The sequence below is a fragment of the Danio aesculapii genome, chromosome 17 (genome assembly GCF_903798145.1).
Source record: "Danio aesculapii chromosome 17, fDanAes4.1, whole genome shotgun sequence".
NCBI classification, from domain to species: domain Eukaryota; kingdom Metazoa; phylum Chordata; class Actinopteri; order Cypriniformes; family Danionidae; genus Danio; species Danio aesculapii.
In genome coordinates, this window is record NC_079451.1 from 15,747,925 (window position 1) to 15,771,314 (window position 23,390).

Sequence of the window (23,390 nt, forward strand, 5' to 3'; positions counted from 1 at the left end):
GTTTTTGTATGTGTATGTGGTTTATATTCAGTACACCTTGAAAATATTACATGAAATATAAATATAATATGTAAAGAAATGCTTTTTTCAGGTTTTTGTCAATGTTGCATTATTGATTACAATTATTTAGTTGGTGATAAAGCATGAACAACAGATTAATTGCTTTTTTTGTTTAGCTTATTTCTTTGTTTAGATATAATATGGTCATATATTCCCATCAAAAAAAAAAAAAAAAAAATTCTAATAAAATGTTGGTGGTGAAAGGGTTCATATCCTTCTAAACATTTTTTATGACCTGTATGATTTTAGAACAGAAAATATGTTTTGAAGAACTTTTGGACCCAATTGACTTTTATTGTAATAGAAAAAAAGCCAATTGGACATTTTTAAAAATAATAATTATGCTTTTTGTGTTCTAGAAAGTCATACAGGATTGTTACAATATGAGGGTGAGTGAATGAGGACAGAATGTTACTGTTTTGAGGGGCAAACTATCCTTTTAAAAGGAACATTTTGACATTTCTTTTTTCTAAACAGTCCTTACCTGCCTCCACATCCACTGATTGTGAGTCAATTTCCATGTTCAGTCTTTTAGACGCCGCATTGCAGAAATCCTCAAGCACACACTGCACCGTCTCAGTTACGTTGTACGGAACCGGCTTGTTTAATGTCATCTTGCTGTTTACAACCACACTGCCATTCTTAAAGTTCAGAATCTCCAACTCTTTAAATCCGGTCAGGTTGGACTGGAGATACGGCAGAAGCTAGGGGGGAAGGGGTGGTGGGGGGTGGGTAGAATAGAGATAAAAGTCAAATGAGTGAGTTTGGACTCCTCTTTCACCATTGCTGACTAGTGCAGACTGGTTAATTGTGCATGAACGTAACGCAACTCAGATGAAAAAAACGTTTGAGATTGTCAATTCTGAAGCAATTCCCCTCAATTCCTCAAAACTGAACGATTTTGGCAGCGTGTGTGTCTCTCATCCTATTACAATATGCTAAATCTTCTCAATGCTCATTTCACTCTGCATGAGGTGGGCCGGTTAGAGATAAAGACAGTTGTTCGGGAGAAATAGGGCGTAGCAGCTCAGTCATTCATCTCCGCTCAAGATTTCAAGAGTTTGATTGCAGCAGTCACACAAAAGATGGAAGACGCTATTGAAGAGTCACATAGGATATTAGCATTTCGCAAATCGCTCGGATTTAAGTCAAATATTATCCAATTATTCACCATTGTGGCGCTACATTTTCTTGCTTAATGAAGTCAATTAATATGAAAATAGTATTCATCTTTAATGCAGTTATGAATAGATAATGAGGAATCAAAGCATTAAGTCGCCTCAAATGAACATTCTGTCGTCATATACTCATCCTCATGTCATTCCACACCTGTATTTGGAGCACAAATGAAGATATTTTTCATGAAATCTGAGATATTGCCGTTCCCCTATTGAACATCTTTCCATCCACAACTCTGAGGCTTCAGACTAATCATAAGGAGATCAAAAAAATAAGTGCAGTTTATTTAATCTTCTAAAGAGATGTGATGCCTTGTTGTATTAAAAGTGTAACCAGTGAACAGTCTCATTCACTAACGCCATAGAATTAATATTTTTACAACAGTTTTGTCTGGTTTCCAAATCTGATTGGCTGATAGCCCTGCGATATCCTGCAAATATCAGAACTAATACAGCCTCTTCACCCTTGAGTATTACTCTGCCCACATTCAGCGACAAGCAGAGGACACACTAAAGTTTGACAAATATTGCTGCTGTTGGGCAACATATTGTACTTTTGAGGCTTTTTTAGTCAAGAATGCAGTTATTTAGATTACAACTATGCAGTTTATTTATAAGTAGAGTGCTTATTATAAAATATTGCAACAGAGAAATACTGGCAAATCTCTGTAGATTTATGGCATATCATACACAGACATTATGCTACAGAATCATTCAAATGCTAGCTCTAAAGTTGTGAACTGGCAACGGTTTCTGCTGTTCTGGCCAGATGTAAATGAGTGGCGGGAGAAAGTAGTTCCTTGTACAATAGGATTTTTGAGACTCTCCGTGTTTGATTTTCTTTTTTATATACATGATTATGCCGTCGAACTGTTGTATAAACGCAATATCACACTCGTAGCAGTGCAATATGGCTGTATATCGGCACTGGTGGAAAACTAAGGCACGTGGCCTCGAGCGAATGCACGCCATCCCACCAGTGCCAATATACAGCCATATCGCACTGCTACAAGTTTGATATTGCTCATTTAAAGACACAAATTTATTATAATGCTTGCTCTGTTGTGAATTTTGCATATGCTAAATGGGTGACTGAATGCAAGACTTTTGTCATTTTCTTAAAAGAAAGCCAAACTATCTCAGTTTAAGGGCTTTGCATAACTCATCTATTAAATGCAACCTAATGTTTGTACAGTTTTGGTTAGGGTCTGCTGCCAGTTCAAACAAGTTGAAAAGACATCATGCACTGTGTTTTATATAAACAGTTACTGTGTTTATGTACCATAATTGTCCTGTTTGAATTTTGTGCCAGTTTATACTTTATGTTAAACCAGCTTGCTCTTTACATGTGCCAATGGCAAAATGGATTAAGTTTTATATAAGTGAATAGCCCAGAAGGAGTGGGAATATCTTGTGTGCAACATTTTTTTTTTTGCCAGACTTCTTTAAAACCTTGGGCAATTTGATGCTGAACTTGCATTAGTAAGGCATTTAAAGGATGTAGCTGTACCTACAATTTGTCTGAAAGATGTAGATCATTTTATGTACAAAGTAGTGTTGTCATGATACTGGAATTCGGTACCAATTGATACTGAAAACGTCCATTTCCCACTAACATTAGAGCGCTGTTGAGAGCGTTCTTAAACACTGCTGATTTGTCATTGTGTTCACATGCTCAACAGAAAGACTGTGATTGGCCGTGAAGGTCATCAGTTCACCGAACTCACTGCTGTTTACTGAGTGTAACCACAGATACAAGGACACTGGAGCTTTTCAAAGTCATGATTCATCAGTGGATTGCTTATACGTCAGCTTATAGACAAACCAGCTGATCGACATGACTTTAAAATGCACCACTGCCCCTATATCTGTGGTTACACTCGGTAAACAGCGGTGAGTTTGGTGAACTGATGACCTTTACGGCCAAGCACAGTCATTTCTGTTGAGCATGTGAACACAATAGCAAATCAGCGCTGTTTAAGAATGCGCTCAACAGTGCTCAAATCTTAGCAGAAAATGGATGTCTTTAAAATTTTTGTACCAATCCGTACCGAATTTTCGCGACAACCCTAGTACAAAGGGTTTTTTTTGGTTATTTTTATCAAACGTCAGCTTCGTCAGTTCACTTGTGTTTAGAATCAGATAATTTTTAGAGCTAAGAAACTGTGCAGCTGAGCATTTGTTAAATCCAGTAGTGCTGCTTTTCATAGATGCTTGTTTGAATACATTTTACAGTGATAATGGCAGGCTGCATTGTCAAGCAATGATAAATAATACAAGACAGCCCAGCACAATCTCACATTTTTGTCATAATATTGTGAAATCTCTTTAAATACTTCATTTCAGTCATACAGACAAAAGTCAGCAGAAGCTTGAGGTTTGGTTAAGCACTGTGTGTGCTGCTTTGGTTTAGCTCTTTAAGAATGGATTGGTACACTAAAACACAGTCGTGATCCTGCAGCCTCTGAGAGGGATGGCGTGAGCAAAAGCTCATTAGCATTTAAAGAGATATTAAAAGAAATGCCTTGCCTTAGACTGAGGTGTAAATGCCTTTGACAGTGCAAAAAGTGTGTTTTTTTTATTTACACTACCGATTAAAAAAATTTACCCAAGGTTAAATGATAGATTTTCATTAAGACCTTAAAGAATCATGTAAACTTGAACATGCAAAATGAGCACCGGAGGTTATGTCTCACAAAACAGATGCAGATCTGCCAGATGCTTGAGCAATGACAAAAGATTCACTCTTAAACTCAGCTTAAACACAATTTATGCAGATTATATGTTTAAATCTACATTGTTATTCTCTCCTGAAAAAAACTTGGATTAAACATTCAAATGAAATTCACATAGATTGTTTTAGTGTTTTAACAAACATTTTGAAGATTTTTGAGTGGGAAAAAACACTTTTAATGGAAGGATGGAAGATTCTCAGATTTTATTAAATATATTTTCATTTGTGTTCTGAAGATGAACAAAGGTCTCATGGGTTTAAAAAAAATGAGGATGAATAAATGACAATTTTCATTTTGGGTTAAACTAACCCTTTAAGAATCTATTAAAATGTAATAAACTTGAATTATCAACTTTTTATTTTATTTCATAATGACAATGAAATAAAAAGCAATCTTATGTATGTATGTTATGCTGTTATTATTATTAATAAATACAAGAAGTGTCATGAAAGTGTTCTCAGGATGATGTCGTATTAACTACAGCAAGTAAGCGCATGTCTTTATAACAGCGGGTAATCTGTATTAGGAGGTAGACCTGATCTGCCAGTCATGATCAACCTCTCACCTCTCGGCCAAGAGCCAGGGCAGAGCAGGTGTTATTCTTCCTCGCAGGACACACGGTGACTCAAAGCTCAGCCTCAATCAATGTTACTGTCTAGCTGATGCCATGTCATGACCTTTGATTGCCATCACAGGACAGAAGGAATCAACTAATATATACAGCAGCGCTCATTTCTACATAGGCTAATAAATGAATGAATTAGCACAGACCGCAGCATATCCCTATTCTTGAATACTGGGACTAGCATCGTGCTTACACTTGTATCTACTGGTTTATAGGGATCTCTTTCAGTGCTGTTCTGTTCCATAAATTGTGATTATCAATTTTGAATGTATATATGTAAATCAAAATGCATACTTTTCGTTCTCCATGTCCAAATGTGATGGTTGCTACACAAACCAGTAGAGACAGGAGTAAATAAGCATCCTACATCACAGAATCAATACAAACCTAGTATAGCACTAAAATATTACAGCTGTCTCTACAAAAGCTACCAAAAACGTTGAATTATAAATGGGCGAATCATAGTGGAAAAATCAATGTTCCTTTTGCTGAATTTAGAGTCGAACGTAAATATCTAGAGGTCATGGAGTTATCCCTTAAAAGCCCATTTATGAATCAATGAACTAATTTTTATGGCCATTTTCTGCTTAGATACTTACCAGAGAAGCTCCTGGCCAGATTTTTAGTAGTTCATGTGATAATCCAAATGGTTTCACAGTACTAGCATTTGTTACAACACAATACTAGTTTAGGCAACCACTTATTGGAAATGGAGGATTCAAATAAACTTCCAAAAATGAAAAACATTATCTTACAGAACAGAACAAATACATTAGAGATACAGTGGGTGCCTACACCTTTGGGGCTTTAAAAATGATGACTATGATCAAAACAGCATATAAGAACAGTTAGGAATAGTAATTATGCTATACTTTAACAGGGTGTCCGTGGGATCTTAAAAAGACCTCTGTGAAGTTGGCACCCCCTTAAAACAAATAATGCAAAAAACAATGCCATTCGTTTGTGTTACGTTTGTGCTGCAAAAACCAACGTTTGTGCTGGTTTGGGGTCTGAGATATTAAGCATAATTTTTTTGACTGTGTGACGTCACTTTCCACCCCATGTTGCTCAAATCACTTCAAATCAGAACAGTGCTGGTTTGTGCCGTTAAAACAAACTCTGTATCTGTTCTCCTCGTTTAGATGAAGGCAAAATATTTTGGGATCAGTGACGTCACTCTCCACCCCATTTCCTCTAAATCGCACCAAACTGGTGTCATTCGTTTGTGATAAAGTCTTTATTTTAACGGCACAAATAAATGACACCAGTTTTGTGCGATTTAGAAAACGTGGGGTGGAGAGTGACATCATGGCTCCCTAAATATTTTTTGTATATCTAAACAACGAAAATAGATAAAGTGTTTATTTTAACGGCACAAACCAGCACAAATCTGGCACAAACGAATGACACCAGTTTGGTGCGATTTAGAGGAAATGGGGTTGAGAGTGACGCCACGGCTCCTGAAATATTTTGATAAGGCAATATCTAAACAATAAAAATAGATACAGTATTTATTTTAATGGCACAGACCAGCACAAATCGAGCACAAAGGAATGACACCAGTGACACAAGATTTAGAAAACCTGGGGTTGAGAGTGATGCTACGGCTCACAAAATATTTTGATAAAGCAATATCTAAACAATAAAAACAGTGTTTATTTTAAAGGCACAAACCAGCAAAAAATGAACGACACCAGTTTTGTGCGATATAGAAAACCTGGGCTGGAGAGTGACATCACGGCTCCCAAAATATTTTGGTTATGTCTAAACAACGAAAATAGATAAAATGTTTGTTTTAGCAGCACAAATCAGGCACAAACGAATGACACCAGTTTGGTGCGAAGTAGAGAAAATGGGGTTGAGAGTGACACCACGGCTCCCGAAATATTTTGATAAGGCAATATCTAAACAATAAAACAGCACAAATCAGGCACAAACGAATGACACCAGTTTTGTGTGATATAGAAAACCTGGGGTGGAGAGTGACACCACGGCTCCCGAAATATTTTGGTTATATCTAAACAATGAAAATAGATAAAGTGTTTATTTTAACAGCACAAACCAGCACAAATCGAGCACAAATGAATGAAAAGAGTTTGGTGCGATTTAGAGAAAATGGGGTGGAGAGTGATGTCACAGCTCCCAAATTATTTAGCTTATATCTAAACGAGGAAAACACATACAGTGTTCGATTTAACAGCACAAACTGAGCACAAACAACCTGTTCTGATTTGAAGTGATTTGAGCAACATGGGGTGGAAACTGATGTCACACTGTCAAAAACAAAAGCTTAATATCTCAGACCTCAAACCAGCACAAACGTTTGTTTTTGCGGCACAAATCAGCACAAACAAAGCACAAATGAAAGTCGTAGTTTTGGGCATTATTTGTTTTTATGGGGTGCCAACTTCACAGAGGTCTTAAAAAGTATTAAAAGTTGATAAATAAATGTAGAGAAATGTAAGACCTTAAAGTCTTAAAAATTCTTAAATGCTATTTTGCAAGGTATTAAATTTGATATCATTTTTGATTACACAATGTAAAGTTATATTCTAAAGTTTGCCTGAATTATATCTGCGAATATCAGGATGCTTTGTAGTTTATGAAATCAATGAAATTCTACTAGATTTGACATCCTGATGCTTTGTTTACTGCAGTTACCAACACCAGCAACACCATTATTTCTGCAGTTCTATAGGTTAAATGTCGAAACATGCTAATAGGACTTTTAATTTATCAGTAACCAGGGTTAAGTGCTTCCGGTCAACTGTATGCCAATGCAAAAACCGGCGCATTAAAGGTCAGTTTTCTTTAAAAACCAGCGATCTCCACTGGCTGAGTGATATCCGATATAAAGTGGGTCTCAGATTGTACAAGAAGCACTGCATTAAATTACATTTCCCCCACCATGTCTTTATAATATGAGCATTTATTTTACTCCATTATATTCAGTGGAGCTTCTGCGCTAGCCTGCCGATTCTGACGGGCGCGTGCGAGTAAAAGGCTTTTTGTCTTGTTTTATGCTTGAACAATTAAATGAATGCCAAAGTTTATTTAACTGAATTTTAATTATATTACAACATTGATGCTGTAAAAGGAACCCTATAAAATGGAAAAAATTCACAATAACAGGTCACCGGAAGTTTATCAGCATGGGAAAAACACTAGCTCGGCATATACCCTATTGGTGCCAACCTGCTGATTTAGCTAGATTTACTAGATTTTTAATCAGAATATGAATAATGTTTTGGTTTCGAATTAATTTCTTACATAAATATTTAGTAAATATACTAAAATTAGTTAAAAAGTAAGTTCTCGCCAGTGTTTCCGGTTGAAAAGTGGTTATAAGGTCTTAAAATATATGGAAAGAATCTTAAAAAAGGTCTTAAAAGGTATTGAATTTTACTCTGATTCCTGTATATACTTTGTTTAACGCACATGTAAACCTGTCAGGGATAGTTTTAATATATATATATATATATATATATATATATATATATATATATATATATATATATATATTTTACATTTTTATTACATTCACCCAAAACCATTCACAAATGGTGTGCTTTTATTACAAATAATTCATTAAGCTGTCAATTTTAAAATCAACAACAATAAAAAGTGCTTTGTCATTGATGTAACACTGTAATAAACAACATTTGGGGACTGATTACATTCAAGGACATGTCTCACCCGAAAACAATTCTAAATCATTAGGCTGCCTAACCAACTAGAAGCAGTTCAGAGAAACAAAACTAGACAGCAAGACACCGAGGGATTGTTTTTTTTTTTTCTTTTTTTTTTGGTTTTTAGTTTTTGGCATTCTCTGTGTGTTTTTGTTATTCAAATTCAGGATTGTGTTTAACACAAAACAAGAAAAAACATATTTACATAAATACAGATTTCACATTTGGTTAAATATTTGCTATGCACATATTAATCTTTGGGTGCTGTGAAACCAAAAACATTCAAAGAGCAATAAGGCAATGTTCACACTGTCAAAAATTAAACGCGTAACAATTATTTGTTGCAGTTTAAGCAGAAAAGCCATTGAGTAAGCATTTAGTTTTGGTTAATGCTGTTAGCGATTATTGCTTGTTGATTAGCAGTTTTGATTAGTAAGTTGTTAGACAAAAGTAGAAAATTTAGTGTTGGTAGTGGTCGGGGATGTACCGGTATTGAGGCTAATGTCTTCTGTTCTCGGTCAGGTACTTGACTAGAGGCCTCTGGGTTTGTTGAGTCACTTGGTTCAGAGAATTGTCTCTAGTTGAAAAAACAGGATATTACAAGATATAATCTGAATGAAAACAACAACACTAAGTTGTGAACCTGTAATATGATTGGCCAAGAGGTTTTCCGTTTCATGTTTTTAATACTCGTGTCCACTTTGTATATGAGTGGTGCAGAGTGAAAGTGGAGTGTTTTTCCCTGGGGCGAGTAGTGGGCTTTATGAAAGTTGAAGCATTTGTGTTTTCTCTTACACAAGATTGTTCAGGGCAGGTTTTCTCTCCAGTGAACATGGACTGACTAGGGAGCGTAAAATAGGGGAAAAGAGAATGGAGCTGGAGTGGAGTTATTACACATCACTCTGAACAGGGAGAAAAGATTGCTCCACTCATACACAGTTCAAGTTTGTGTTGGTTATTGACATGCGAAGCAGTTTTTTTATTTGTTTTGGAACAATTTAAAAAATTTGGGAAAAATTTGTTGAGTTATTACATCTCAGTTCTAACTGGGGGAAAAAAACGTAGTTTAAAACAATTTGGTTGGTGACTGGAAAAGCATGATGCTTTGGTTTAGCTTGGAACAATTTTAAATGGCAGAGAAAAGTAGAACTTATTTATTAACTGATGTATTGACCATTTTGAGGGATGTAAACAATAACAATGGTCCCAACATATTTCCTGTTGTGCATTTATTTTGTTATGATAGCTGTTTTATATTAAGTTATGATTGAATTGCCTCTTGTTACAGTTATGAAATAGTTTGATAACAAGCAGGAAATGTTTATGGGCCAATGACATTGAAATGGTCTATAAAAACATCTAAATATTGGCAAAATTGGAAGTAAATGACAACGGTTGAATTGCAGCTGTGGTTGTATTCAGTACCTCATCGTATTTGCTTGTGTGTCTGCTTAATTATGTTTTAAACCTGCCATGCCGAATGTGTTTTTCTGTCTAAGCTGAAAAGGTAAACAAATATCACAGCAAAGCATATGAATTGACAAAATGAGCATTCTTGCACAAAATGTACTCATATGTAATTCACTTTTTCTGTCAGTCACCCAAACACTTCATGCAAAGGCTTAGAAAACGTATATTACATTTTTGAACAACACTGTTCTCAGATGCCATCTGTCAGATGCCCACAGACAAATGACACATTTTATCTATTGCATTGTCCCAGCATACACTGCGATTTAAAAAAACAAAAAACAAAGCTAACAACAAAAGGAGGACAAAAAGGCATGCAGCAAGAGAAAGTCAAAGCCAAAAGTGTGTTTACCTACCAGTTCGAGAAACGTGTTCTCCAGTGATTTGTACTCGGGGGAACTCTTGTTGAAAAGATCCTCTGAAAACATCATATTAGTCACACGTAAACTAAAAAACACCACTAACTCTTTGGCCTGGTTAGAAGCCATCATCGAAGGAGTGGTAACGTAACCTAGAGGGCGCGCCGAGGATTGTGGGTTCTCGTCAATCTCTGAGGGAATACCACTCCCAAAGTCTAGAGTCTCGTCCTCTGCATCAGATTGTTCTACATCTTGTTTTGTTTCTCTTTCATCATCATGTGGTGGAGATGAAGCTGTCCAAGATGTCTGTTCCTGTTCATCCAGGAAATTGTTTGGGGTCGGGTGTGAAATGAGGTCTTCGGTGGGTGTTAGCTGGGAGAGAATTGTTGCTGGGAGAATTGGTTCTGGAGTGGTAGGTCCAACAGGAGTCACCTTTCGATGGAGTGTGTCTACGGTGACACTGACAGATGGTGACTCTAAGTGGTCACTAGGGTCAATTGAAGTGGGGATCGCAAGGCTATCAACTGGACTGGTAGGGTATGAGGGAATACCTGCTGTAGAGGTCTCTAAAGGTTCAGAAGGGCCAATTGTATCATCTTCTTGAAATATAGCCCCTTTAGCTTGTTCCATAGGGGTTAGCAAAGTCAAGATTGATGATGTTGCCTCTGCAGGAGTAGTCTCTGGTGTCGAATCAAAATCCATTTCAGATTGAGCTAAAGTGGATGCCTTTTCTACTTCAAAAGATCCCAAGTCCAGAGGTGCAGCTGTGGAGACAATTTCATTCCCTGCACCCTCTTGGTCTTCAGACAACTTTGATAGGTAATCCACTGTAGTGCTTCTCTGTGAACCTTGAAAACAAAGACCACATTTCAGAGAGTGTCTTTGAAAATGCATCTAATGCAAAATTGCAATTAATTCTGTTATTCCTATGCTGCGTAACTTAAGAGTCTAGCTTTGGAAGAAGGAGCTCTTGTGCACTACTCGCTATACATTTAAAAGATTTACCTTTGGTTCGTAAAGTGTCTTCAGTGATTAGACTTGCTGCCTTTGAACCCTCAAGACTGGGGCTGCTGATAAGCTCTGCTGCTGCTGGTAGCGCGGTAGCATGGGATAATATATCAGGTACTTTCTGTATAAAACTCCTTTCTGTCCCCACACCCAAATCCCAAGTCCTATCAGGGTCTACATCTTCAAATGGGATGCCTAGACTCCCAGAAGGCACCATAGTATCATCCGAATCAGCTTTTGTAGACTGTGTACTCATTTCCCCAGGTAAAACTCTTGACTTTTCACTGATTTGAGTACTGGAGCTCAAGTTTTCCGGCCCATCTGCTGTTGAAGAATCTGTACAGGGCGAATAAGGTAAGGTTAAATATTTGCAGTCTGTCTTGGGCCCTTATATTGATTGTATTGATTTTGTGTACCTGGTTCGAAAGTAAGGGAATGCACGTCCACAGGAAGTGATGTGTCCTCATTTAGCACCTTCACCACCATGCCCTTTAGGACCCCCTGTATGCCATATTCATCAGTGGAGTCTGTGTCACCTATGGCCTGTGTCCCATCAGTCTCAAACACTACAGCATAGCTCGCTTCAACACCCCCAGCTCTGGTCGATGTTATGAAGGGAATTATAAGAGGTTTGCATGGACTTGCATTAACTTGGTCATCTATCTTAGCCCTCATGTTCTCTATGGGGACTAAAAAACCTCAAGGCCCTTTCAATAATTCAAAACATATTCGTCATTGAGGTGTCATGCGGAGAGTTTTGAGATCTTTTGAGAAATAGTTTGTGTATACATTATAGAGATACACTTTGGTAGCTTGTTTAACTGGGTTTGATGAAATTAAAGGATGAGTCCATTTTGAAATTAATATAACCATTTTTATGTTGATAGCATTCTGGGTTTCTAAGATTCAACAGAACATGAGGGATAGTGATTGCAATTGTCTTAGAAGCTACAATTATCAATGTAGCAGTATGTTGCGTTATGAATATACAGTACTGCATAGTCGACAATAGAGCAGAACATATTGGTGCAATAATTGAAACACAGTTGTTCTGAACAAGTATTTCTTTAAGTACTTACCCCAAGTTGCCACTGTGAGAAAATTACCCATCCAAAAATACAATTTTCAAGTTCAATGGACTGCAATATCTTGCTGAATCCCACAGTTCCAGCATCAACTTACCGAAATCCCAGCACTTGAATCTCTTTAAACCCAGGAAGTTTGTCAAACGCATGCAGCATCTGCAAAAATGAAAATGTTTTACGCATATTTGTAAAAACCATTTTAATTTCAGTAACTACATAATTCAATAATCTTTGTACCGTATCTTGTGTAACCTCAGATTACGGATTGTCCGACATGCTGCCATGCTGCAAAATCATGTGCCATGGCTCTGGCCTTATTTTAATTAATCTCAGGCCAGCTTTTGAACTTACCCAAGTATTGCTTGGCTTTCCTGTTTTTTGATCTTTAACAATAAGCTACTTTCAAACCTGTGGTATTTATTTGTCCTTTCTTTATATTGGGATATCACATTTTTAGAGTGTTCAGTAAGATATTATTGTAGAAATTTTGTTGACTGCTGGTAACTTTGTCTACTAGTAGTCATAAGAATATTGGTAGACTGTTTATTATCTGCTTACACATTATTGATGGTCCACCAGCTGACTATTAATTTTAACTTTACAAATTTGTCACTTTACCCTCCGTCATAACCCAACAGTCTACTAATACTCTAATGTAAGTTAGTAGTACTTGTAATGTTACTTATAAACATTAGTAAACCAAACGTTTAAAGGCAACCATGAACGCATGGTTTTTAACGCTTTATTTATTTATTTATTTATTTATTTATTTATTTATTTATTTATTTATTTATTTATTATTTATTTATTTATTTATTTATTTATTTATTTATTTAAATCAGATCATATATTTTCTTATTATAATTCTGTACTCTGATTAGTAGTACATCTTCTATGGACAGGGATTTTCAATCTTTTAGATACTCATACTTTAGTACAGAGATGCCCAAACTAGGGCCCGCGGTTGGCCCATGGTAGCCTTTGATTTGGCCCACCATTCCATTTGAGAAGAGAGGGAAAAGGATTTTAATGTAATCCCTTGCTTGTTTGTTTTATTGTTGAAAGCTAACTGAAATTAAATGTATCAATTAAATTGTGTAAATTAATCAGATTTTGTTTAAATGTATATAAGGTCACCTGACAATGCAGATAATTTGGTAAGCAAATCAAGTCGAAAGCAGACACTAGTCTACTTGACTATTGTATTTACCATTGATCTCTTAATAAAGGTGATTGTTTGTTTTTATTGCAATGTATTATTTAAAAAGTTATACTGCATTAGATTTAAAGTAATGTTGTCTATTTATTTTGAAATGTTTTGAAATAAATTAGACAATTACCCATGGCAACGTTAATGTAATATAGTTTGCTATATTTACCTTCAGCCTACGGATCTCAATGACCTTTGGTTTTGGCCCTTCATACGAAAAAGTCTGGGCACCCCTGCTTTAGTATTATTATACTTTTTTATCATCAATGATGAAATTATAACTTTCTATAAAAGTCATTTCTATTCGTTACAGAATTTATTTACTTTAGTTGATTTGTTTTAATCTTGTTTGTAATAGTTTATTTGTTTAGTAGTTTTGTTTCAATCCTTTTATTTATTTAAATACATGTTGCATTGTTTTATTTTTAAATAATAAATCATGTTTTGGATTATTATATTATTCTAAAAACATTTATATTTATTAGGTAATTGTGTGTGGAAGATTGTTTTCATTCAATTGATTTTATACGTTTCTTTATGTATGTTTATTTATTCGGCTAAAATATGCATTAATTGTGTGCTAATTGTTCAATTTGTTTAATTTATTTTACGTTTTCTTTTCTTTCACAAATACCTCCTAGCACTTCTTTGCAGCCCCCAGTTTGAAAATCACTTTAGTTTTGACTTAATATATTGTCAGTAAATACTATAGGCCCTGTTAGTAGCTTCAAACAGAAAGAAAAAATAAAGCATAATACGTTTAATAGTTGATAGTCATTTCGACTGACCTGATCATGAAGATTGCGAGTGAGGTCTTCATACTGAGGGCTGGCCGGATCCCTTAGTAGTGCGCTGTAGATGGGGTCTACCACAGTCACACTGAACCGCACAATGTGCTCCACCGGCCTCTGAGGGACAACATCTGGTGCCCCAGTTTCCTATTAGATCAGAGAATAGTCAATTTGTTTGTTTCAAACTTCATCAGTATGTTAAGTGCATACTCTCCAAAGCAAGAGTTAGTGGCCGTACACTGTCAGATTCCATGATGAAAAGCTCAGCAGGACTCTTTGAACCTGAAGCATAAAAAGCCATCAATCACGTTACGTTTGTATTAGATCAACCAGCATTTCTTTCTCATCCGGACGGCGAGGACTTACATTTCTCGCCTGGTGCAGGTGTGAGAGACCTGAAAAACAATTGAAAGCATGTTGAGAAGGGACGACTCAATCCGGGAATGATAAATGCAATCAAATTCATTGTCCCCGATAAAGGGCTTGACTGCATATAAGCCCGAGTGTGTTTGTGTGGCTCTAACACCCAAGCGTAATATGTCTGGGCACGGATCCCTCTTATTAAAGTGGATCAGGTCAGAGAGCAGTGTTTAGCTAGGCCACCAAATATGAACAAACTTTGTTTTTCAAAGGACAGGCTGAGATTTTCTCATCTCCCACTAGTCAGGTGACCTCATTTGAGATGTTCTGAAGGGTTTGAGCCTGAAATGAAAACAAGCAAATGGCCATGCCGTATATACTGAAACCAAGAAGCCCTTGATCATCTTCGGATTCTTACCTATCCTGTTCATCCAGTTGGTTCACTCTCTGTAAATGACATAAACCAGTTTGAGAATGTGCAATAAAACCAAAAACGTTTGATAATATTGGCAGATAATATTGACAGAGAACGGGGATGAAAGTAACACAGTACGAAAGTAACAAAGCTGTTTTCTCAGAACCCTGACAACATTTATTTTCTGAGCTAGCTAGCAGCACATTTAGAGTGCAAGCATTGAAGGAGCGGCCAAATATCAAGCCATTTCATAACTCTCTCCCCTGGTTGGGTCTGGATTACAGTTTTTAAGTGCTAAAAGTAAATCACTGTATCATTACTTTTTTTTTTTTTTTTTAATTATTACAAGTTGTGTTTTTTCTTTTTACATGTCACTTTAATGGTGAATTTACAGGTTAGTTAGGGCTATAATACATAGTTTAGTTTCTGTGAGTATTTCAGTTTAAAAGTAATACGAATATAAATGCAAAAAGTTTTTGTTGTGACATATCTATTTATTAGTTGTTTCTATTCTACTGCTAATATCCATAACTCATTTTTCATTTTTACATGAGTCTGCATTTTTTCCATTTAGATGCTTTAGTAAATTAATGCACATTTTCAATAATAATAAAAAAATTCTATTTATTTATTTATTTAATTAATTAATTTAATGTATTTTTTATTTATCTTATTTATTAAATTTTTAAGTAATTAATAAATTATTTTTTTACTTAAATATTTTATTTATTTATTTTTTATTTGTTTATTTTTTAATTTTTTTATTCAATGTTTCATTTATTTATTTATTTATTTATTTTATTAACATGTTTTATTTTAATTTATTAATTAATTAATTAACTTATTTATTTTACTTATTTGTTTCATTTTTATTATTTATTTTATTTTTATTATTTATTTATTATTTTTTTTTTATTTATCTTATTTATTTTGTTTATTTATTTATATTTTATTAATTTATATATATATATATATATATATATATATATATATATATATATATATATATATATATATATATATATATATATATATATATATATTATTTTTTTTAACTTTTTTATTTATTTAATAAAAAAATATATTTAATCATTCATTCATTCATTCATTCATTTGCTCATTCATTCATTCATTCATTTTCCTTCTTGTCCCTGATTATAATGAGGGGTTGCCACAGCAGAATGAACTGCCAACTTTTCCAGCATATGTTTTAAGCAACGGATGCCCTTTCAGCCACAACCCACTACTGAGAAACACCCATACACACTCATTCACACACACACTCATACACTACAGCCAATTTTGTTCACCCAATAAATCTATAGTGCATGTCTTTGACTGTTCACCCAATAAATCTATAGTGCATGTCTTTGACTGTGACTCTTTGACTTTGACTGTGGGGGAAAGCGGAGCACCCGCATGAAACCCACATGAACATGAAGAGAATATGCAAACAGCACACAGAAATGCCAACTGGACCAGCCAAGACTCGAACCAGTGACCTTCTTGCTGTGAGGTGACAGTGCTAACCACTGAACCACCATGCCACCTTTTTTGAATAACAAGAACTAAATATATTAAACATATTAATAAGATCATACTCAATTTAATATGAACAAGAGTAAGTCAGTAAATCTAGTATATGTTGTTGTGTTATTTCTAACTCATACGTCAAAAGTTACAATGTGCAATTTTTGTTGTTCTGCATTGGTACAAAATATCTCCTACTATTGATATACCATATTTTTGAACCACATACATAAAATATATTTCTCTCTAAAGCATTATTTTTTTATGAGTTTTGTTATGAAAAATGGTACTTTAGTCCCCGCTCTCCAATAACATTGGCAAGATGAATAGACTGAATTGGCAGCAAACACTCACACTGGCTACGATGTCAAGATGCTCTTGCGTGCTACTGAAATTTCGGGCCAGATCCTCCATGCAAAGTGAGTCTCTCTGACAGGCGTACACCCACTGCTGGTACTCCATGGTGTCAGGAACTCTGTCGAGAAAGATCCGGAAGGCCTCCCACACAGCTTCTTGACAAACTGTTAAATATCATGGGAAACATTTCGAGAAGGCCGTTAGAGAATTGAGAGGAGACGGAGAGGATTAACAGCAAAGACCTGATAAAAGCATGTCAGGACACTTATAATTAATTATCTGCACTGCTGACAGGGGTGTTACTTACTTAACAGTTTTTAGCATGCCGCCATTTTGCTATCATCTCCTTTTGCCAACACAGTTATTAGATTTTTAATTAAGAGTGTCATCTAACAGCTCACCTTTGGCTTGTCTATATCAGTAATTTAATATCACTGAAGATAAACTTTTCAGGTAACTGCAGGTTTTATCATTAATACTCTAAACTGACTGGGTTTGTTCAAGCTAGAATTATTATTTACTATGACAGAATCAGTCTGACTGTATTGGAATTTTTCAGATCAGATAGAAAAATAGACTTCCAAAGGAAAACTCAATATTGACTCCCATGTGGACTTATGTTTATAATTATTGTAAATACATGGCAAAATCAATTATAGCACATTATTAATACTGTAGTTCATTTATTCACCCTGGTGTTCATCTTTGTTCTATTACAGTCTACAAATGAAGAAATAAAGAAATAAGTAATGTTCTGCTGGCACTTTTCCAACTATTTGCATTAAAAGAAAGTTCACCCGAAAATACTTTTATTACTCTCAAGCTTTAGCACTTAAGTTTATTAACACAAAAAGATATTTTGAAGAGGGTTGGCGATCAGTTGCCATTGACCTCCATTGAAGGAAAAATTTGACAGCTATCAGTTCCCAACATTCTTCAAAATATCTTGTGTTTAGATTCAAAGAATTTTGTTTTGGATGAAAAAAGGCAAAAGTATTAAGGTCCCATGCAACATGTTGTTTACCATGTGTTCTAAGGATATATGACAGAGTCTGGTGAAAAAACGATGTAAATTTGATATATTATTTAACTTCATTCTTGACGTTGGCTATAGGCTTTTGTGCATGATTGCATGTTTGAGTTGTGAAAAACAATATAAATGCCACACAAATCCAGCCCAAGCTCATTGGAAATACATGCCTCAACCTACATTTTTGCAATTGCGTTGCTGCTGGGGATTTTACCTGCACGTTTCAGATGACAAATCCTTTAGAGGGTGATTGTATTGTTATAAACATACTACATGGTGCACATACCAATACGCCAATATAACCACAAGCATACTGACAATACAAAAAAGTGCAACAGTCTAACAATCCTATTATTATTTTTATTGTCATTTATTCATTTCTTTAATTTAATATTAACCCCAGGAGACTGATGGGCACAATGTTTACTGCACTTCAGTCTTGTATGATTTTTTTAAACCTTGTACAGTGTCGTAAAGCTGTCAAAGTTTACCATGGTGCTGTAAAATCAGTCTGCTGCAACTGATATTAATATTAAATATCCCTTTAACTACCCCACCAAGAAAAAAATGCTTGGATTGCATTTCTTAACTCCTAGTGTGACTAGTTAACACACGCAGTGCATTTTTTAATCATAATTTCTAAAATGGTAAATGGTAAAAGTAGCGGAAAAGTACCGGAATTAATACATAAACTATGAAAAATCTGAAAATATGAAGTGTAAGACCTATTTATTTAAAAAAATATTCCAAATAAAACATTTTTGAATACTAAATCACATTTTTTTAAAGTATGCCATACAATAATTCAGATTCCTAATTAACTTGCTTTCTTTTCTTTTCTTTTTTTTTTTACAATAAAACCTAAATCAAGTGTAGTAGTGCAAGAGGATTATGTTTGTTTGTTTGTTTGTTTGTTTTTTTTGTAAACCAACAAAGCTGTGTGTGTGTAAGCCATTATTTAACAGTCATTCTTTAAATGACTTTAACAGTCATTGTTTAAAACAGTGAAAACATGGTCAACCGTTTGGTAGAGCAGAAGTCAAAGCGGTATTACAGTTAATATTGTTAATATAATTTAAACACTCCGGGAGTCACGATCCAAAGGGAAAAAATCGAAAGGCTGTTGGCTTTTTATTAGCATGTTGTTGTTTTTTTTAATGTAACTAGTAAATAGTATTTTTATCTTCTGTAGTTTATGGATAAAATATAGTAATTTTAATAGTTTAATCAAGTTTATTTTATTATTTTTTTAATCACCAAGTGACCAACACCCCCCCCCCCCACACACACACACACCTCTCTGACTTAAACTTTTCCCTAAATCCAACCAAAAACCTTTGCAAAAGCAAAAGTACATTTGTGTGGTTTCACAAAATGTAGGCTGAAGCACATTATTTCAATGAGCCTGGGTTGTATAACTCACAATCGATGTACTTTCTTTTCTGAAGTAAATATAATCGATGTGTTCATTGCAAGAACAACATATGCTTATGTCTAAATTGTCTTTCTGACTAATCTGACAACTGGAGTTTTGGACTAGAGATATTTACCTCAATGAAGAAATTACATTTTGATGGGTTCTGCTCATTGTGCTTCATTTAATCATTTAAAACAAAACAATGTATTTGTGTGCTTTTCTGAGTGCAGTGAATTGTGACACTAATAGAGTTCCATAAACACTACTGAGTCAAGCATGTACAGATTTTCAAGGTGATATTTTAACTGAATAATTCATTGTATTTTGGGTTGTTTGGCACCAAATTCATCCAAAAGGTATTGAAGCAGATATGGATGCATAAATATTTATTTTTGCTTATTTCGTTTTTGCTTTCTTACGTTTATTTTACTTTTCATACTTCACTTTACTGTAGAAAATCGTTGAAATCTACACTGAAAATAGAGACAATCCTTTAAAAAAAAATACAGTGTAAAAATGCAGGGTTCCACACAATCGATTTGTGTTGGGACAAAATGAAGGAATTAAGTTAACTTATTAGTTTTTACAAACTTAAGTGGATTGAACATAAAACAATTAAGTTGCCCCACAAAGAACTCAAGAATTCTGTTGTTTCAGCTCGTTTTTAAATAAGTAGTTTGAACAAACAGCGAAAGTATTTCATTTAGTGTCTGCTGCTTTTGGCTTGATCGTTCATAACCCAGAAGGCTATCAAGGATTTGAAAATAAATTATGATTTATAAGTATGAGTAGGTTTAGAAATCACATTTATTTTCTTTATTTCATTATCTAACAAATCACTAACTGCTAATGTATTGTTATAACTCATACCCAGGGCCAGACAGAATCTGCGGACGTTTTTTGCTATTTCTGTGGAGAATTTTGTTAAAAATCTGCGGATTTATGCAGTATTATTTTGGGAGTTTGACAACTAAATCCTTAATATATATATATATATATATATATATATATATATATATATATATATATATATATATATATATATATATATATATATATATATATATATATATATATATATATATATATATATATATATATATATATATTACCTTTTTAACTTGTATTTAATGTTTACAATGCTTATCCAATTAGATCCACTTTATTTGGTAAACAAAGCAAGTCTTGTAAATAAATAACATGAATATTTTCATATTATTCAATAATTATACTGAAATTAATTTAAAAACTGAATAAATATAAATTTACATACATTTACACAAGTAAATAAACAGAATCAATAATGGGTTCAAAATCTGCGGTAATCTGCTGAATTCTGCGTGCGCAGATTCCGTATGGGCCTACCTGTATATAAATTTATCAATTTGAATTGTTTTTGGTTTTTTATAGCTTTAATTTTCTAGAGCTGTAAATGCTTTTTTCATAATATGACATAATATTGTTGATAAAGTCAATTTCCATACCTTTAACTTGTAATTCATTCATTTTACTTTTACAGTTTCCCTCAGTTTTACTTGATTAGTTTTTCTTTCCTTTTTAACTTTCATTTAACTTTTTTGGATTCATTGTGCTGTAGTAATGCATATAAATCTATACTTAAAGGCTATAAAAAGAGACAAGCCTTTTTTTTTTAAAAAGTATGCTACTTTTGGCTCAAAGCCACTTCTTTTTTTAGCTTGGCTTGATCTTTCATCTATCGGAAGGCTACCAACGATTGGGAAGTTAATTATGATTTATGAGTATCTGAGGCGTTGTAGCCAAATTTGGCAGTGATGCTGAAGGCTCTGTCTCTAGTGACGTTAAGGGTGGATGTTGTCCTACCTCTGAGTTTATAGTAAGCTTTATGGCTGGTGATGACCTCCGCCATGCTCTCCTGAGGACAGACTTTCACCCCCGTCCCAAACAGCGCCGATCTCTTTGCACGATGCCGGTCTAGAGAAAGTGAATCTCTGCCATCTGTCAACTGTCTGTTTTGTTGCGGAGTCTCCAGAAAGTGCCTGTACTTCACATTTCTGATCTTGAAAACCAAGTCGTCAGCAGTGGGTTCTGCAAATGACACAAAAACAGAATGCTGTCATTGTTTCAGAAGAGTCGGATTGACTTTACTTGGGGACAGTAAGCTGATGGATCATATAATTACACTTTGTGTAATTACGCACGCTCTGAGACCATTTGCAACCCTTTAAGTCTATGATTAGTATGCTGAATGAACCTTTAATTGGATTAGGCCTAAGTAAAGCAGTCCGTTATAACACTGTCCCAGCAGATGTTAAACACATTCACCAGATAAGAGAAGCAAAGGTCTGATCTTGGGTTCTAGTAAACCAGTTGCATTTAGCTGGAATCACAGAGGTTTTAGATAGAAAATGATGAATGATAACCTTAGGTTAAAAATAAAAGTCTACTTGAATATTCCAGTTTATCTAGAATTTAAATGCTATAATTAATGACTTAAAGGGGTAGTTCAGCAAAAACTTAATGACTTACAGGATGTAGAGTGATAGTTCACCCAAATATTCATCATTTACTCATCCTTTAATTGTTTCAAACCTGTTTCTGTTTTCTGTTGAACACAAAAGAAGATATCTTTTACAGAAAACTTGTAACCATTGACTTCCATGGTGTTTGTTTTTCTTACTAGGCATGTGGATGGTTACAGGTTTTCAGCTTTCTTCAGAATATCATCTTTTGTGTTAAACAGAATAAAGAAACTCATAAAGGTTTGGAACTACTCCAAGAGTAAATGGTGTGTAAATGTACATTTTTTGGGCGAATTATCCCTTTAACTACTGTTGACATTTCTTCCTAATTTAAAATAAATGTTATTTAGAGTCGAGTCCCTTTCTTACATGAAAAGGGGGCATGTTTTTAGATGTTTTAGCACGCTTAATTAGATTTTTTTTTTACCAATGTTTTAACTTTAAGAAACGTTAAAAGTTAGGAAATCAGATAATTATAGAAAGTTAACAATAAAATGGTAACAACAAATTGTTTAATGCTGCTCAAAAATTACAAAATAAAAACCTTGTGCATTTAATTATGAAATTTAATTCATATTAAAAAAAGTCAAATCATTATTGATTATATTTTTTCTTGAAAATGTTCTGTTAATTTTCGTTATATGCTATATTTTTTTTTATAATTTATTCATTTATTCATTCATTCATTTATTCATTCATTCATTTTCCTTCGGCTTAGTCTCTATTTCCACAGCGTAATGAACCGCCAACTATTCCATCATATATTTTACGCAGTGGATGCTGTTCCAGCCACAACCCAGTGTTGGGAAAAACCCATACACACTCATACTCATACACTATAACCAATTTAGTTTATTCAGTTCACTTATAGCGCAGGAAACCCACGTGAACACGGGAAGAACATGCAAACAGAAATGCCAGCTGGCCCAGCTGGGACTCCAACCAGCGACCTTCTTGCTGTGAAGCGACAGTGCTGACCACTGAGCTGCCTGATTTATAATTTTAATATATATTATATTGATTATATTGTTATATTTGATATACAGTACATAGATAAAGCAGCATGTTATATTCTGGCTACACTGACAAAATATGTTTTACTTTAGTCCAGTCCTAGTAATGCACCTTAGTAAAACTATAATCACTGAAGCTGTCAATACTGCAATATATACAGTTGAAGTCAGAATTATTAGCCCCCCTTTGATTTATTTATTTTTTTCTTTTTTAAATATTTCCCAAATGATGTTTAACAGAGCAAGGGAATTTTCACAGTATGTCTGATAATATTTTTTCTTCTAGAGAAAGTCTTAATTGTTTTATTTCGGCTAGAATAAAAACAAAATTAAGGTCAATATTAATAGCCCCTTTAAGCTATATTTTTTTCGGACAGTGGACAGAACAAACCATCGTTATACAATAACTTGCCTAATTACCCTAACCTGCCTAATTAACTTATTAGAAGCGTCTTGAAAAATATCTAGTAAAATATTAATTTCTGTCATCATGGCAAAGATAAAATAAATCAGTTATAAGAAATAAGTTAGTAAAACTATCATGTTTAGAAATGTGT

The 23,390-nt window shown here is 34.3% G+C and overlaps 1 protein-coding gene across 1 annotated transcript in view; it reads right to left on the bottom strand.

The window, feature by feature from the left end:
- Positions 1 to 23,390, bottom strand: part of impg1b (interphotoreceptor matrix proteoglycan 1b) — a 52,899-nt gene that overhangs the window by 18,673 nt on the left and 10,836 nt on the right. The window contains exons 2-13 of the mRNA XM_056477251.1: positions 21,162 to 21,386; positions 16,870 to 17,036; positions 14,989 to 15,017; positions 14,577 to 14,605; positions 14,449 to 14,492; positions 14,208 to 14,357; positions 12,307 to 12,365; positions 11,541 to 11,722; positions 11,122 to 11,460; positions 10,114 to 10,964; positions 8,775 to 8,864; positions 545 to 764 (exon numbers count right to left, since the gene is read on the bottom strand). Of these exons, the coding sequence (XP_056333226.1) occupies positions 545 to 764; positions 8,775 to 8,864; positions 10,114 to 10,964; positions 11,122 to 11,460; positions 11,541 to 11,722; positions 12,307 to 12,365; positions 14,208 to 14,357; positions 14,449 to 14,492; positions 14,577 to 14,605; positions 14,989 to 15,017; positions 16,870 to 17,036; positions 21,162 to 21,386 (2,385 nt within the window). The remainder of the gene's footprint in view (positions 1 to 544; positions 765 to 8,774; positions 8,865 to 10,113; positions 10,965 to 11,121; positions 11,461 to 11,540; positions 11,723 to 12,306; positions 12,366 to 14,207; positions 14,358 to 14,448; positions 14,493 to 14,576; positions 14,606 to 14,988; positions 15,018 to 16,869; positions 17,037 to 21,161; positions 21,387 to 23,390) is intronic.